The sequence below is a fragment of the Copadichromis virginalis genome, linkage group LG15 (assembly GCF_057382275.1).
Source record: "Copadichromis virginalis isolate Kocher_CV1m ecotype Utaka linkage group LG15, C_Virginalis_male_GT1.1, whole genome shotgun sequence".
Classification (NCBI taxonomy): Eukaryota; Metazoa; Chordata; class Actinopteri; order Cichliformes; family Cichlidae; genus Copadichromis; species Copadichromis virginalis.
The window spans coordinates 34,163,429-34,179,287 of record NC_140632.1 but is presented as its reverse complement, the minus strand read 5'-3'; the positions used below and the strand labels follow the sequence as shown (position 1 = coordinate 34,179,287).

General features: G+C 39.5%; 2 protein-coding genes across 2 annotated transcripts; one reads left to right on the top strand and one right to left on the bottom strand.

The window, feature by feature from the left end:
• Positions 1 to 1,514: 1,514 nt before the first annotated feature.
• lsm4 (LSM4 homolog, U6 small nuclear RNA and mRNA degradation associated) lies at positions 1,515 to 5,223 on the bottom strand. Its single transcript, XM_085433055.1, has 5 exons — positions 5,095 to 5,223; positions 4,528 to 4,569; positions 4,069 to 4,167; positions 3,411 to 3,591; positions 1,515 to 2,412 (listed from the first exon to the last, which is right to left on the bottom strand). Exons 1-5 carry the CDS (start codon positions 5,095 to 5,097, stop codon positions 2,303 to 2,305), a joined length of 435 nt encoding a protein of 144 aa, XP_085289181.1. The 5' UTR covers positions 5,098 to 5,223; the 3' UTR covers positions 1,515 to 2,302.
• Positions 5,224 to 6,513: 1,290 nt separating this feature from the next.
• Positions 6,514 to 15,100, top strand: LOC146692835 (pyroglutamyl-peptidase 1-like). The gene is made up of 5 exons (XM_085433054.1): positions 6,514 to 6,673; positions 8,388 to 8,440; positions 9,398 to 9,514; positions 10,112 to 10,344; positions 11,204 to 15,100. Exons 1-5 carry the CDS (start codon positions 6,640 to 6,642, stop codon positions 11,397 to 11,399), a joined length of 633 nt encoding a protein of 210 aa, XP_085289180.1. The 5' UTR covers positions 6,514 to 6,639; the 3' UTR covers positions 11,400 to 15,100.
• Positions 15,101 to 15,859: the final 759 nt, after the last annotated feature.

The window sequence follows — 15,859 nt, the reverse complement described above, 5'->3', positions numbered from 1 at the left end:
AGTACTTGGTTTGGGCCCCTTTTGCATGAATTACTGCCTCGATGCAGCATGGCATGCATGCTATCAGCCTGTGGCACTGCTGAGGTGTTATGGGAGACCAGGATGCTTCAATAGCAGCCTTCAGCTCTTATGTATTGTTCAGTCTCATGTCTCTCATCTTTCTCTTGGCAATGCCCCATAAATTGTCTATGGGGTTCAGGTCAGGCGAGTTTGCTGGCCAATCAAGCACAGTTGCCCCATGGTCATTGAACTAGGTTTTGGTATCTTTTGCAGTGTGGGCAGGTGCCAAGTCCTGCTGGAAAATGAAGTCAGCATCTCCATAAAGCTGGTCTGTGGAAGGAAGCATGAAGAAATGTCCTGTTAGACGGCTGCGTTGGCTCTGGACTTAACAAAGCACAGTAGATCAACACCGGTAGACGACACAGCTCCCCAAATCAACACAGACTGTGGAAACTTCACACTGGACTTCAAGCATCTTGAATTGTGTGCCTCCCCATTCTTCCTCCAGACTCTGGGACCTTGGTTTCCAAATGAGATGCAAAATTTGCTCTCATCAGAAGAGGACTTTGGACCACTGAGCAACAAACTAGTTCTTTTTTTTCTTTTAGCCCAGGTGAGGCGATTCTGTTGTTTGTTCTTTAGGAGCAGCTTGACAAGAGGAATACAAAGCCCATGTCCAGGATCTGTGTCTGTGTGGCAGGTCTTGATGCACTAACTCCAGCCTCAGTCCACTCCTTCTGAAGGTCCTTCACACTTTTGAATGGCCTTTCCCTGACAATCTTCTTCAGGCTGCGGTCATCCCTGATGCTTGTGCACCTTTTTCTTTTGCACCTTTCTCTTCCACATAACTTTCTATTAATGGGCTTTGATACAGCACTTTGGGAACATCCACCTTCTTCTGAAATGACCTTTTGTTACCTTCCCTCCTTATGGAGGCTGCCAATGATGGTTTTCTGCACAACTGTCAGGTCAGCAGTTTTCCCCACGATTGAGATTCCTACTGAACTGAACCAGCCTAATGGACAATTAAAGGCTCGGGAAGCCTTTGCAGGCGTTTTGGATTCATTAACTGATTAGTGTGACACTTTGAGCCTACAACATTAAACCTTCTTACAATATTATAATTTTCTGAGCTTCTGAATTTGGGGTTTTCATAAACTATAAGCCACAATCATCAAAATTATAACAAATTAAGGCTTGAAATATATTGCTTTGCATGTACTGAGTCTATATCATATATTAGTTTCACCTTTTGAGTTGAATTACTTAAATGAACTTTTGCATGATATTCTAATTTTTAGAGTTTCACCTGTATATATCTAGGTGGTGGTACCTATGGCTCAGAATGTGTGTGTGTGTCCATTACTTTAAAAGCCCCAAAAGGCACAGAATAAATCAGTGTATGAATTAATGCACTTTGACTGTTCAGACTAGAAAAGCTTGATATCAGCACCACTTAATTCACCACAATATTGAACAAGACCCTGAACAGCAAACTGAGACTCAGACATGAGTACTTAATAATTACAACTCCTTTAACAAAAGCTGTTTTATTCTCATGTTCTCCTGCAAATAAATTACAATATCGTCTTTTGTTACAAAAATAAAATGAAACCCAACCAACACGTCACATGTTGGACTCTATCCATTTCAGACTTAAGAATATGAGAATCTTTTTGTCTGTATATCCTAACTGGTTGTCTTACAAACGTTTTAACAGAAGTGTTAATTTACAGGGACTGAATTTGTGTCTCCTGGTTATCAGTCTGCTGTTCACCTGCTGTGACTGACCCCACAGCGGAGCAAGCAGACAAAAAAAGAAGAAAGGTCTCAAACCACAAAACTTCACAAACAACGAGGAAAACAAAGTATTCTTGCAACAGAAGATGGGCCACTACACCATGAAAACTACACCTGAGGAGACAACCGTCAAAAACTAAAAGTAAAAACATTTTCCCAGTGTACCAACAGATGCAAAGTGGAATTTAGATAATGTGGTTTATGATACAAAATGTTCTTGTTATAACGATATACAAACTGATGCTAAAGGAGGAGTCTGCCAGCTCTGGCCGATACACTGGCATTTTCATAAAAAAATGTTAATATCAACTTCCAGATGTTAAAAAACAAAATTCAGTGCAAAAGCACGGCTTCTCTTAACGTCTCACAGTGAGATTTCTGTGACAATCAGTCCTAACAAAGATCACAGCAGAAAAAACACACCACAGAGACTTTTTTTCTTCATGTGCCGAAGGAAGAATCACTGATTAACAGGATGTTGTCAGAGGTGCAGCGTCGTCCTTCAGTGCTGGTTCTTCATTCCCTGTGGTTTTCCTGGTTTCTTATCCGACTGCTGCTGCTGCTGACCCCGACCGGGGCCAGTCATCCCTCGGCCACGGCTGCCAAACAGACCTACAGAGAAGATACAAGAGAAAGTCTGTGTTAGAGCAGGTAACAGAAAGGATCCCCATTCCCCTGTAAACATGACCAAATCTTAATATTTAAAATTGATAGAAAAAAAATAAATAGAATTAATAATGCAGTTAAGGAGAATTGGTATGTGACATTGAAAACAGAAAAAATTTAAAGTTATAAAGAACCTGCCACCAACACCAAGTAAAGACCAATATATGTTTAATAACTGGAAATGCCTCACACCTGACTATCACAGGTTTGTCAGAGGAAAAAGAAAATCGGGGGTGAAAGATGCACTTGGGAATCAAAACTTCATTTTCTAAGAAAAGTACCTTAGCTAGGTCTAGGGAAATAGGGAAATATCTGGTACTACTGCTCTAGCAGTACGGACTTTCAAGAGTGTATCTTAAGTTAACATAGATCCTTCAAATCCCCAAAATATTTGTGGATGTCCAACTTTGCGAGCAGATTTGGGGGCCTACAGAAACCACAATGCAATCAAACCCAGGACCTTTATTCTGAGAGGCCACATTTTTAACTACCACACCACCGTGCTGCCCAACTGGAAAGATCTGTTTGATATCTTTTACAAATCATCAGGTTTTGATGTGAAGCAGCCAAAATCCTCTCATGTGAACAAAAAAAAGAAGGTAGTAGATATGAAAAGACTTTAAATGAAACACTTATAAGAAAAAGTTATGAGGCTCCTGTTGGTCAAATCCTGCATAATTGTATGTGGTAGAAGCTGTCAGAAATTTCAGCTATGATTACGATAATAGTCATGGGTTCCTAGATTGGTTAGGGATTCGATAATTTTTTAACCTCAGTGAAATTAAAGTTGAACTTAGATAATTTATTTTTACACTTATCAGGTGTAAATTTGTTAACTTATGAACACTCTGGAAAGAACTGACAGAAATGTGGAAACGATACTCAGTACTCTCCCATGTTTATTAAGACATCCAGCACGAACAACAAAAGCTGCTTCCTCTCACCTCGGCCACCTGCTCCTCTTCCTTTGCCCTGCTGTTTGTTCTGCTGGGCGCCTCCACGTCCACGCCCCTTCGACACCACCTCCTCCTTCACCATATCGATGATTTCATCTGGGATTCGTAGATATTTGATGGTGCTTCCTCGGATGTAGCACTCAGGCATTCTCCAGAACTTATCTCCATCCTGTGAGAGGTGGAGTGGGGCTTTCGGTTCATCAAATTGGCTTAACAATTAACTCAAGATTAAAAAGAAAAAAAAAAAAGCACTCTCTCATAAGACCGAACAGCTACATATATAGAAATATCTGTACTGAAACAATACTTTAGTAGTGTATTTACAGCAAAAGGGGGGGAAAAAAATCCAAAAGTTCACTCTCATTCCATTCAAAATTCCCTGTACCTATTTATCTAGACTAATGTGTGGCTCAGTCCAAATCAGTGTTTTTGGAACAGTTAGAGAAAAGCAGGGCTGTGCACAAACACCAGAGCGCAGACAGCCAGCAGGTGTATCCACCAAAAAGTGTAAATAACTTACTCAGCCTTAATATAAAATGATAACTCTGCACACAACAATGAAAGCTTCAAGTAATCACTGAAAACTGTCTTTTTTAACCATCAGTCATTAATCTAGAGTTTAATGTAAGAGCAAGGTCAGTGTTACCCTGGATGTGCAGATGACTTCTCTCAGGTTGATGTTCATCCAGTTATCACAACTGACCAGGTGACCGTTGTACGTCTCTCCATTCTTCAGCTCCACCAACTACAGAGAGAAAAGACGAGGGGGGAAAGCTTGTCTTACAATGTTTTCAGAATTCACAGCTGTATTAAAAGTTTCAATACTCACTACAAAAACTAAACTGAACTTGTGCCAATTAAAGTTCTAAAAAGAAATTAGGACGGGCGATAGTTTAGCAAAATAAAATGAGACAGTCAGAGCTGAATCCACAATTATATACAGTATAAATTTCAAAAGAAACCTGAATCATTTTCTGCTCACACATTTACAATTCACTGCTTTCTACATGTAAGAAATCTTGAGATGTCACTTTCTCTCCTCATGACTATTATTATTTTACAGCCTGTTATATAAAATTGTATACACGGTCCAGGTTAGTCTCACCATAGGGTGGTTCTGGGCAGTCTTCAGCAGAGACAGGGGAAGCTGCAAAACAACAGAGAAGCAGGTCAAACATGGCAAAAGATGTGTAATCAACAGCATTTACCGAAGTGAGCACTGAAGCGAGAGTGCATAAAACAGCCAGGAGTGTTTTATTCCAGAGAAAACGTCTCCATAGCCGCGGTGTTTGGCGTAAAGACATGAAGGTGATTTTATGTTCAGGTTTTTTAAGAGTGCCTTTATGTCTACGTCGTTTACTCACCGACTCCACTGAACTGTCAGTAACCTTACAGCTGCAAGAGTATGGAGCTAAACGAGATAATAAATCCCCGCCTCAGCAAGTGGAGCACGACCTAAAAGCTTTCCAAAGCTGTGTGTTAAGTCTGGATATATATGCTTATTAAAAACGACTAGTTTACGTAAACGATGCTTAATTTAGCTGCTAAGCTAACTTCCCATAGCTAACGGACCGAGTATAGAGAGGCAAGGCGATGCTGCTAGCACTGAAAATGCTAGCTGAAAATCTAGCACTCAGCGCCACTGAAGAGAATAAAAGTTTTAACAACTCACCATTTTGATGGTTTCTTGATTGTTTCTTTTTTTCTTTTAGTGTCTTACTTGCTAACACGATTTTCCCACCTACTTTTACTCTTTGTCTTCCGGTGTGGCGAGGCGCATTCATGGCTGTATTATATGATGCTGCCCCCTACTGTCAGAAACACGCATTTCCAATATCAAATGAGCACAAATGAAAGGTGCGAAGATTAAAATGTGCATCTCTTTTCGTGTTTGCCACTTTAAAGGGATAGGAATAAGAATAAGTAAAGTAAAAAATATCATCAAAATAATCAGATCAAATATTAAAATTGCATTTTTTATTTTATTTTAGCTGCATCTCTCCTATTCCCAAGATATACTTAAGGTATACTTATTTTGTTTTATTTATAAAGATAGTTTACTAGTGGGTGTTTAATTTAGCAGAGAATCCCCTTTATCTGAACCATGTTTTCTCCCAGATTTTAAAACTGATAACCGGAGACTGTATGGCGTTCTGGTGGTGAGCAAACAGTTAGATTAGTTATTTAAAGAATTTTATTCTTCTTTCTTCTTACATTTTTAGTCCCTTACCAATTGTTTGAAACTACTGATCGTTAAAGTCAACAAATACACTGGGAAATGGAGGCGAATGATCCAAATAACTGAAAAGTTTTCAGATATGAGACACAGGATTTACATGAAATCCAAAAGCAGGTCAACAGCCAAAAACACACTGAGTTCAACACATTGTTCATCATTATAATGTAGAATACAACCATAACCACTTTCTTCTTATTTTAAAGCAGTTATTAGCAACAGCTCTCCAGGCTTTCTGAAGGTCTTTCAAAGTTTTTCCTTAGAAATTCATTGCTTTTTAACTCATTTACAGTCCATCCTAATAGTTGACCATTTTCAGAGAAATGCTTTTTGTTTTTTTCTTTCTTTCTTATACCACTTACACTGACCTATATCATTTAAGTATAAAACAGCCATATTAAAAAAGGTCACGAGAAAGCTTAATAGAGTTCAAGTTGTGTTGAAGAATAAAAGAATAAAGGTAAATATTGACTTTCATGCTGGTTAGAATTGTATAGACTCTGTTTTTTGCTTTATATTCTGTATTTTCATGTATGTTTGCACATGCTTCGATATATATCTGCACCTATTTCCCATTTTACTTGCAAAATATAAAGAAAAACGGGTAGCTCAAGACCTTTGCACAGTAATGTAAATAGTTTAATAGAAAATGAAAATAATATTCATTTTTGAAGTTACATCTTCAGCGCAGGCAATGAATGGATTTATATTTTTCAATTAAACAAATAAATAAATGAGCAATTTAAAAAAATCTTTCAAAAATGTATACTGCCTTTGTATACATTTTTGTAGCTTTTCGGGGGGTTTGCTGACGTAATCACGTCACGTCTTAGGCTGCCTGCGGAAGGAGGGAGTACCTCCGGTTTGGTCTGTGTGTGGGAGAAGGAGCCGTCAGCTCTGCGGGGTAGACTCTCGTTCTAACCCTGTTCAAAGTAAAGACCGAGAAAAAGAGGCAACGGTTCCTCGTGAACGGGACGGGAGATGGATAACAGTAAACGGGCTGTGGTCGTTACAGGTTTGGGCTCTTTTATCCGCTGTCGTTGTCTCTTTTGTCTGTTGAGGAAAAGTTGAGGAGACTAAAGCTGCTCCATTAATGGCGTCAGGTCGTTCCTGCTCCACTCTGTTGCAACTGTACAGAAAGGAACGAGTTGTTTTGTGGGAGTTTTGACCCTTTAGAGTTTTGGGGGGGATGCATTATTGACGCTACAGGCCGGTTCGGTGGTCTCACCATTGTTTTAGATGACTTCAGCTGAAAGGCCGCAGACAGTAAACAAATTACTCCTCCAAAAACAAGCGCCTTTTGTGTTGTCTACACATTTGTTTTGCTCTATGGCTACGGTATCATATTTGTTTCTAAATGCTTTCAAATAGCTCGTGTTCATCTGAAGTATTAGTCACTAATACTGAGCACAATACCATATGGCAGCAAAGGTAATAATGCATATATTTTCATAAATATTAGATGTTGTTAGTTGTGACTTGGGACATTATTGAAATTATTTCAGTTTAAAAAAACTGATATCATAGGAGGTATGTCAGTAATCGACAAAATATAGATAGATGAACAAAAGATAAAGGTGAAAACACAATACAGAGAGATTTTAATAATGAACCGTTTAGCCTAAATTATTGTTTTTTATTCTTTATTGCTTTGAATTATTCGTATCTTCCTCTGTCCAGTTGTTGTGTGTGATGCCTTTATAGATCTGTGGCTAAAAATACATATCCTATTCCCAGATGGTGACTAGGTTCCACTATTGATAAGTTATTGAATGAGTTTCTTTATGCTAGTTCATCCTGTTTAGTCTCATTATTTTGCATTATGGTAATCTAGTGTAGACTTAGAGCTGCTGTTCATCAACCAGTCTCTGTGTTGTATTTCAGAAAACTTATTTTGCATCACTTGCGATTCAAAGTTACATCCCTATGTAATAATCACCAATTTATAATACTTGTTAATATAACAAGTACTGTGTATGCACATATTTGTTTATCTAAATCACACTCCGATGCAATTTCAAGTCCAGCTATATGAACATATTTTCGTTAGTGCAAACAGCAGTGTTAAATGGTGACGTTTGGCAGAACAGACACATTAATTTGCTGTTTATAGACACAAAGGGGTGCAGAAACGTGTCTCCCCAGCTGATAGGAGAAGTGTAGATTGCCTGGGAACAGCACCTTCACAATAGCAGGCTGGCTGGCAGCTGCCGGCCCCTCACTCTGCTCCTTTTCATCAGCCTGTCAGACTGACTGATCCCCTCTCCACCCAACCCCCAGGGACCCAGTGACCCTAGGATAGACAGTGGGGCGGGGGAATCCGTGGTAGAGCCTTATATAAACAGCCCCGAGTGAATTTCCATGGGCTGCTGAGATTTTACCGTTTTTCATTTGCAGTTGTGCATCAGCGGGTCTTTATTTTATTAATAATGAGGTGTATTCTTCAAAACAACAGTTTATAATTTCAAACAACAGGTAATTACATCTCAGTCATGCTACTGAAAAGGATGTTGCATTTGACATAAAAGACGAAATGTATACCTTTATATTGCAAATCAGCATTTCAGTCAACCCAAATCTTTAACGGCCCCCTTTTTCCATTAGAAACTACCTTTAAGGTCATATCAGTAGAAGCATTTAAACAAATAAATAAATCTTATAAAAAAGTCTGTTTTTGCAGACACCACAAACATAATCCACATTAATTCAGCAGCTGACATCTTTTGCAGGTTTCGGGCCATTTGGAGAGCACACTGTCAACGCTAGCTGGGTAGCAGTACAGGTATTTATTGGCTTTCTTTGTTTGTTTGTTTCATTTTTTTAGCATCTAATAAAGAGGTAATAATTTGCAGAATTGGTATTTACACTTAAATGACTTTTGGAAAAGTCTATTTGATACAAGTTAATGTGCCATACAGTTAAAGTGTGTGACGGTGTTATTTTTATTTATTTATTTATTTATTTATACTAGCTCCAAAAATGCTTTTCAAAAGTCTTGAAGGTTGTCATGTGGTTTTTGCCGACACTTGGAAGATGTTTGTGCGGCAGTTCTGCGATGCTGACAGCCGGCTTCGTACTATGTAGCAGTGTTAGTCAGAGGTTTTGTGGGGGGGGATGATGGTGGTTGTCAGGGTGTCTAGACGGACTTGATAAGGATATTAAAGGCAAACAAAAGGGCACATTGTGGCAGGGTTACAGACGTGGTCAAATAAGCCTCCTTTCAATACAGCTGGGAGGTCAGTGTCCAGGGCTATTTGTCCTGCAGGGAGACTGGGGGAGCTGTTGGGTTACTGGCTTTGAATTTGATACAGATTTGTTTGTTTTTATATGTGAAGTCGGTGTTTGGCATATTTTATTTCTTGATTTTGCTTTTGAAGAAGCCTGAGTTTGGGGTTGAAGTATTTGTTCATTCTGTTTGCCAAGTTGACTGTAAAATTATACCATTTGGGAATGGCAAAGCATTAAGAGAGCATGAAGTCAGTGATGTCAGTGAGCATGAAGTAAAAATGATAAGAGCATAGGCAAAGGAGGCAGCCTACAGTATCCTGTAAAACTACTTTCAGCTGCTCTTTTATTCACAAGGGGTCGCCACAGCGCGTAGCGCCGCATGACGAATGCATTTCATGGCTTATCTACTGCAAGTTTTGTAAATTATCTAAATTTAACTGAAGAAGCTGAAACTGATGTTTCAACATGTGGAATGATTTCTAAACTTCAGGTTTTAATTTTACTCTGACAGGAACTGAAGAAGCTCGGGCTGGGCAGTGATGTGAATCTGCATGTACACGAGGTTCCTGTTGAGTACCAACAAGTCCAGAGTTTGGTTCCTTCATTATGGAAGCAGTATCATCCACTGGTAAGAGGAGAGCCTAATTTAACCTGACAGCATTATTGCGCTTTAAGACTGCCGTCCCCCAACCTTTTTTTGCGCCACGGACCGGTTTATGTCCAACAGTATTTTCACGGACCGGCCTTTAAGGTGTTGCAGATAAATACAACAAAATAAAACCAGTACCAGTACCAAAAAAGATGTATTCGTAACACACGGGAAAAGACCCAGGGACACAGACTTAACCATAAAAACTATTAAAAAAAAAAAAAAAAAAGTGCTAAAAACTAAAATCATGAATTTCACACCCGAGCCTCAACTCTTGCGGCCCGGTACCAAACAACTGGTCCGGGGGTCGGGGACCGCTGCTTTAAGAGTTAGAAGCCCCGATGAACAATACAATGAATTATGGGCTTGAAAGTGCCTTTGTTAAAAGCTCGCTATGAAGGGGCTACATTGTAAAATTCTGCTTGAGCTTTTATCTTGAGTTTCCTTGCTTTTTTTTGTTTCAGTAAAATAATCCTAGGCCCTGTTTCGAGAGCATGGATGCCTCAGGTGTAAGGGAAGCCTACAATAGTCTAGTCATTCTGACTTTGTGTTTTTATTGTTTTCTTTGTTGGACAGTTGGTAGTTCATGTTGGAGTTTCGGGTATGGCCACAACTGTCACGCTGGAGAAGTGTGGAAGAAATCATGGTTACAAGGGCCTGGACAACAGCAGCTTCTGCCCCGATTCACAGTGCTGCGTTGTTGGAGGCCCAGACTGCATCAACTCGATCATTGACATGGAATCGGTCTGCAAAAGAGTGAATGCATCAGGGCTGGGAGTAGCCGTGTCTGTCTCCAGAGATGCCGGGAGGTCATTATTTAATGTGTTTTTTCTCTTTTACCAAGTTGTGTATCTTTATCCGTCCAACTGTTGCATGTACTGCTCACATGGCGGTACTTTTAAATAGAGATGGCTAGCTCAGAACTCGGCACAGATATGTTGCTATGATTGTAAATACTGAGACCTTATCAGCGTTTTCTGCTGAAGTTCAATTTTTGGAGCCTGACTAATATTTTTTTTTGTTTTTTGAGGCAAATGTTTGAAAGAAACTGTAATCACTATTTTTACTATAATGAGAGATCGAAAACAAAGTTCCCAGTGATGAACAGACAGAGAACTTTGACTTGAATCTGAGCTTTCTGGAGTTTATTTTTATATTTTCTCATGGTTTGAATTTAGGCTTTTTGAAAGTTTCTACACTAGGCTGACAAATTAGCTAGTTGCTAGTTGCAGTGATAAATGCACTTAAGCTGCTAAACTGATGCTTTACTTGAAGTAAAGTCTGTCTTAGTTGAATCTAGAAGTTTTGACTGAAGCTTTAAGCTTTAGATTTCAGAGGCAGCCTGAAATTGTTCTGCTAGGCCACAAACAGCAGTGTTTCTGATATACTGACAGCTGTCAGGCTATAGTAATGATATAAACAGTAGTCACGTTATGCAGTTTGGCCTTTGGGAAAAGGCAAAATATGTTTACTGCTGTCAAGGTCTAGCAGTGACATAACAATGCTTCAGTGTGACAGGTAGTGATCAGGGCCCTTTGAAGGTATGTGCACGGTTGAGTGGCTCAGCTGAGAGGCGAGTTTGCGTCATGGAAATGCTGTTTTATTGTTTGTTTGTGTTATGGAGTCAGTCTCTTCATTTATTAAATACCGTGCTCCCTTCTTTGACAGGTATCTCTGTGATTTTACCTACTACACCTCTCTGTACCTGAGCCACGGCCGCTCTGCCTTTATTCATGTGCCTCCTCTTGGAAAGCCTTACAGTAAAGAAGACCTGGGTCGTGCACTGCAGGCCGTCATCCAGGAGATGCTGGAGCTTATGGACCAAGCTGAGGGGAAGATTCACTGCCAACAACACTTCCACTAAGTGACCTCCATATACCAACTAGCCTCTCCAGCTCTTACCACACAAGAGAAATTGCACTTAATCACAAGTAGCCAAACCTCCCCCCCCCCCCCCCCCTTTTTTTAAACTGTATCTTTAATTGGTAATAATGACACTTCACAGTATAATCTGCTTTCAAAGTTTGTCTTGCTTCTTTGCTTCTTGCTTTGCTAGGCCTGATTCTGTTACAGTCTCATTGTAACGTAAGCTTTAAAAGAACTGGAAGCATTCTGACATTGGAGCAAAATGTGAGGAAAAACCAGATAAACACAGGAGCAAAATGCTGCTTGTGGTGTTCACATGCGGACGCAGCAAGTGGTCTCTAATGTGGCAGATATTATAACCTGTAACCCCAAATGTGACTCCTAATAATGCACCTTATAGGGGTAGGGTTATTAAAATTATTATAGAAGACACATTTGGGGGAAACTGTAATCATAATGGTTCTTTCTCTGATTTTTTTTTCTTACTTGGTCACAATAGGTTTCACGTAGCACACATAAAAGTCTGCATTATGGATTAATATGAAACATCCAGCAGTAAACTGCTCATTTTATTTTCCTTCACATATTCTCCTCTCTGTATTCTAAAGCTTATCTGTGCTTTTCTCATTTATATTGAATTGTTTTCTTGAGTCCTTTTTCTTTATAAGAAGTTGTAAATTTGCCTTCTTTGACAAAGGTTATTTAAATCAGGGAACGGGTTGGTTCCAGCTCACATTTCCCCAGTTTGTCGACCCAGTTCTGACAGAAACACCCCCTTCTTTCCACCCCCCACCCCCACTGAGATCTGGCCCCGGGATGTGCAATGTTACTTCACAGATCTCATTCATTGATTCAGTGGGATAATTATGTCATACATCAAGGCTGCACAACTGGATTTTAACTGTAGAAAGTCTGTATTAAACTGTAACAGATGAGTTATATAGAGTGAAGTAGTTCATATCATGTAGCCTTGTTGTTAAAGCGCACTTTGGGCATGACTCTCCCAGACTCACTGGATGGTGAAATAGTGACACTTGCTGTGATTTGTGTCTGAGGATGCCTGCTGGCTTTGACATTGCATATTTTATCTTAAACCTTTTGGAAATCATTCTTTTGTGGTTGTGCAGCTCTAACTGTTTCCTTGATTAACTTTCTGTCGTTCCTGTCATTAAATCAGGTGTAGCTGCTTATTTTATCTGAGAATCTGATTTGATGAAGTTGGACTTGGCTTTCAGTCAGAATTGGGCCTCCTGTCTTTTCTGTAGCACTTGGTTTCTTTCTTTTCTTGTGTATTTCAGTTTTACTTGATCTGGAATTTGGACAGCATTTCTCAAGCAATGTGAAAGCTTCTGTTTTGTTTTTATTTTCTGTCACTTTAACTTGTGTAGCTTTCTAGACCTCCATTGTCAACCCTTTTCCTCACGGTGATTATGACGTAGAGCAGGAATGCATGGCGATGGCAGTAACACTCCCAGAGTAAATGCTCTTTTTTTCTTTTTTTAAAAAAAAAATTGGATTGTGTTGTGTTTTGTCATCTCGATCACTCCCTGGCTCCTGAGAATCTGACTGCCTACACCTAACACAGCTTCAGTTCAAGTAATTTTGGCCTGTAATCATTTATATACTGCTAAATACAGTGTTCATGCCCCAACGATAGATCTGCAGTGGTGTGAAAACGTATTTGCTCGCTTCCTTTTTTTTTTTGTATGTTTGTCACACTTAAATGTTTCAGATCATCAGACAAATTTAAATATTAGGCATAGATGACCCAAGTAAATGCAAGATGCAGTTTCTAAATGAAAGTGTTTATTATTTAGGGGAACCTACATGGCCCTGTGTGGGAAAAGTGATTGCCACCCAAACCTAGTAACTGTTTGGGCCACCATTACTAGAAACAACTGCAATCAAGCGTTTGCAATAACTGGCAATGAGACTTTTACAGTGCTGTGGAGGAGTTTTGTCCCACTCATCTTTATAGAATTGTTGTAATTCAACCACACTGGAGGGTTTTAGAGCAGAAACTGCTTTTTTAACTTTGCCTAGGCCACTCCAAAGCCATTCAGAGTTGGACTTGCTGGTGTGTTTTGGATCATTGTCCTGCTTCAGAACCCAAGTGCGCTTCAGCTTAAGGTCACAAGCAGATGGCCGGACATTCTCCTTCAGGATGTTTTGGCAGACGGCAGAATTCCTGGTTTCATTTAGCACAGCGAGTCTTCCAGACCCAGAGGCACCAAAACAGCCCACCACCATATTTTACTGTTGGTATGATGTTCCTTTTCTGAAATGCTGCACAGAACATTTTCCTAGCTCTCTTGGGGATGATTAAGATGTTTTTGGCAGATGTGAGATGAGTCTTTCTCTTGTTTTTGGTCAGCAGTAGTTTTCTCCTGGAACTCTCCCATGGATGCCATTTTTGCCCAGTCTGGTTCTTATTGTTGAATCATGAGCTGTGGCCTTAACTAGACAAGTCTGTGATTCTTTAATTTTATTCTGGATTCTATTGTGACCTCCTGGATGAGTCCTTGCTGTTCACTTGGAGTCATTTTGGTGGGCCAGTCACTCCTGGGAAACGTCACCACTGTTCCAAGTCTACTCCATATGACATAATGACTTTCACTGTGGTTCACTGGAGGCCCACAGCCTTAGACATGGCTTTGCATTCCTTCCCAGACTTTATTGCTCAGGTGTTTCTTTAGATTGTGGCATGATGTGTTGCTTTTTGAGATATTTTAACCTGCTTCACTTTGTCAGACAGATTATAGTTAAGGATTTTTTTGATTCAACAGGTCTGCCAGTAGTCAGGCCGGAGTCTATTTAGTGAAACTGAACTCAGCTTTCCAAAAAATGTGGTTAATCGCAGTAAATTCATGATTAACACATAGGGCAACTACTTTTGGATAATTTCTCTCTCTTAATCAGTGAAATCATCATGTAAAAACTGCATTTTGCATTTACTCAGGTTATCTTGGTTTAATAGGTGACAAGTATAACAAATATGTAAAACACTTGGAAATCAGGAAGGGGACAAACACTTTTTCACACCACTGTATCTATGTCATAATACCTGACACTGTGTAGTGCTTCAGTAATAATTAAGCAAGTTGGTGCCATTAAATTTGAGTAAATTGCCGTTTTTAGCTTTGTATTTTGTTTTAATGCTGTTCTGTACATCACAAAGTGAAGCACGGAGCTGAACATAACTGAATTCCATCTCAGACCTAAACTTTTTTATCACAGCTCATTTCTTGGTTGTGGTGTTTCAGAAATCTCTGATGTTGTTTTAGGTGCTGATATTTTACCTTGTGACTTTGTGTGTGCAGAGAAGTTTAAAAAAAAAAAAAAAGAGTTGTGTAAGAACAGAATTTCTTCTCACAAAAGTTAAAGCCTCAAATTTACATGAGGTGACCTCTGACCCCAAACTCCCTCCTGTGCCTTGCTGTTGGGTATGTGTTTTATGAAAAGGCCTTACTAATTCTCAGTGGGTCAGGTCAGAGATGTAGTACTGATGCTGTCCTTGTGGCTACCTCAAAAAGTACTTTCTTTTTTTTTCTTTTTTTTTAATATCAGTGTGTGCTCTACCTGTGTTTTGGGAGTATCCTCTGAAAGGTATGCTCTTCAGCTTCATTAACAAAGCACTGTTACAGTAAGTAATCCTGGCTTTGTAAAGGAAAGGCTTTGAAATAAAAGAAGTACAAGTGATGTTTGTGCTTTTCCATTCAGTACTCACTCCTATTGAAACCTTGTAATTGACATGTTGGTACAATGACCATGAAAGGCCTGTCACAGTTATTACCACGAGGCTCCACTCTATTGTTAATGACATCTACATGATTGTGACTCACCATCACAAAACACGGGTCACAACTCACAATATTATGAAGAAGTTAGGTTGCCTATATCTTAATCAGATCAGATCTCTAGCATCCTCTTCAGTCACACATGCCCATCACTACATCCATGATCCTTCTCTGTGGTCTATCCTAATATACCCAGCCTTTTTCTCTAACTTTGTCTCCAAACTATTCAGCCTAAGCTGTGCCTCCTTCTCTTGGTCACTAACTTTAACTTTGTCACCTCCACTTCTGCCTCCTGTCTTTTTTTCCCCTCCCGTTTCATTCTTGCTGCTATCCTCCTGTCACCAATTCCATTTGATTTTGTTTTATTTATATAGCACCAATTCAAAAAAGCATTGGAATATTATATTGGAAGATAAAGACCCTGGAATAAATCCCCAACAATCATACAACGCCCTCTGGGCAAACACTTGGCAACAGTAGAAAGGAAAAACTCCCTTTAACAGGTAGAAACGCTCAGGGAGAGGTGGCCATCTCCTGTGACCAGTTGGGGGTAAGAAGAGGAAGAAGGGACAAAAAACCTAATGTGGAAGAGAGCCAGAGATTAATAATAACTTATGATTGAATGCAAAGTGGTGCATAAACACAAAAAGTGAAAATGAGG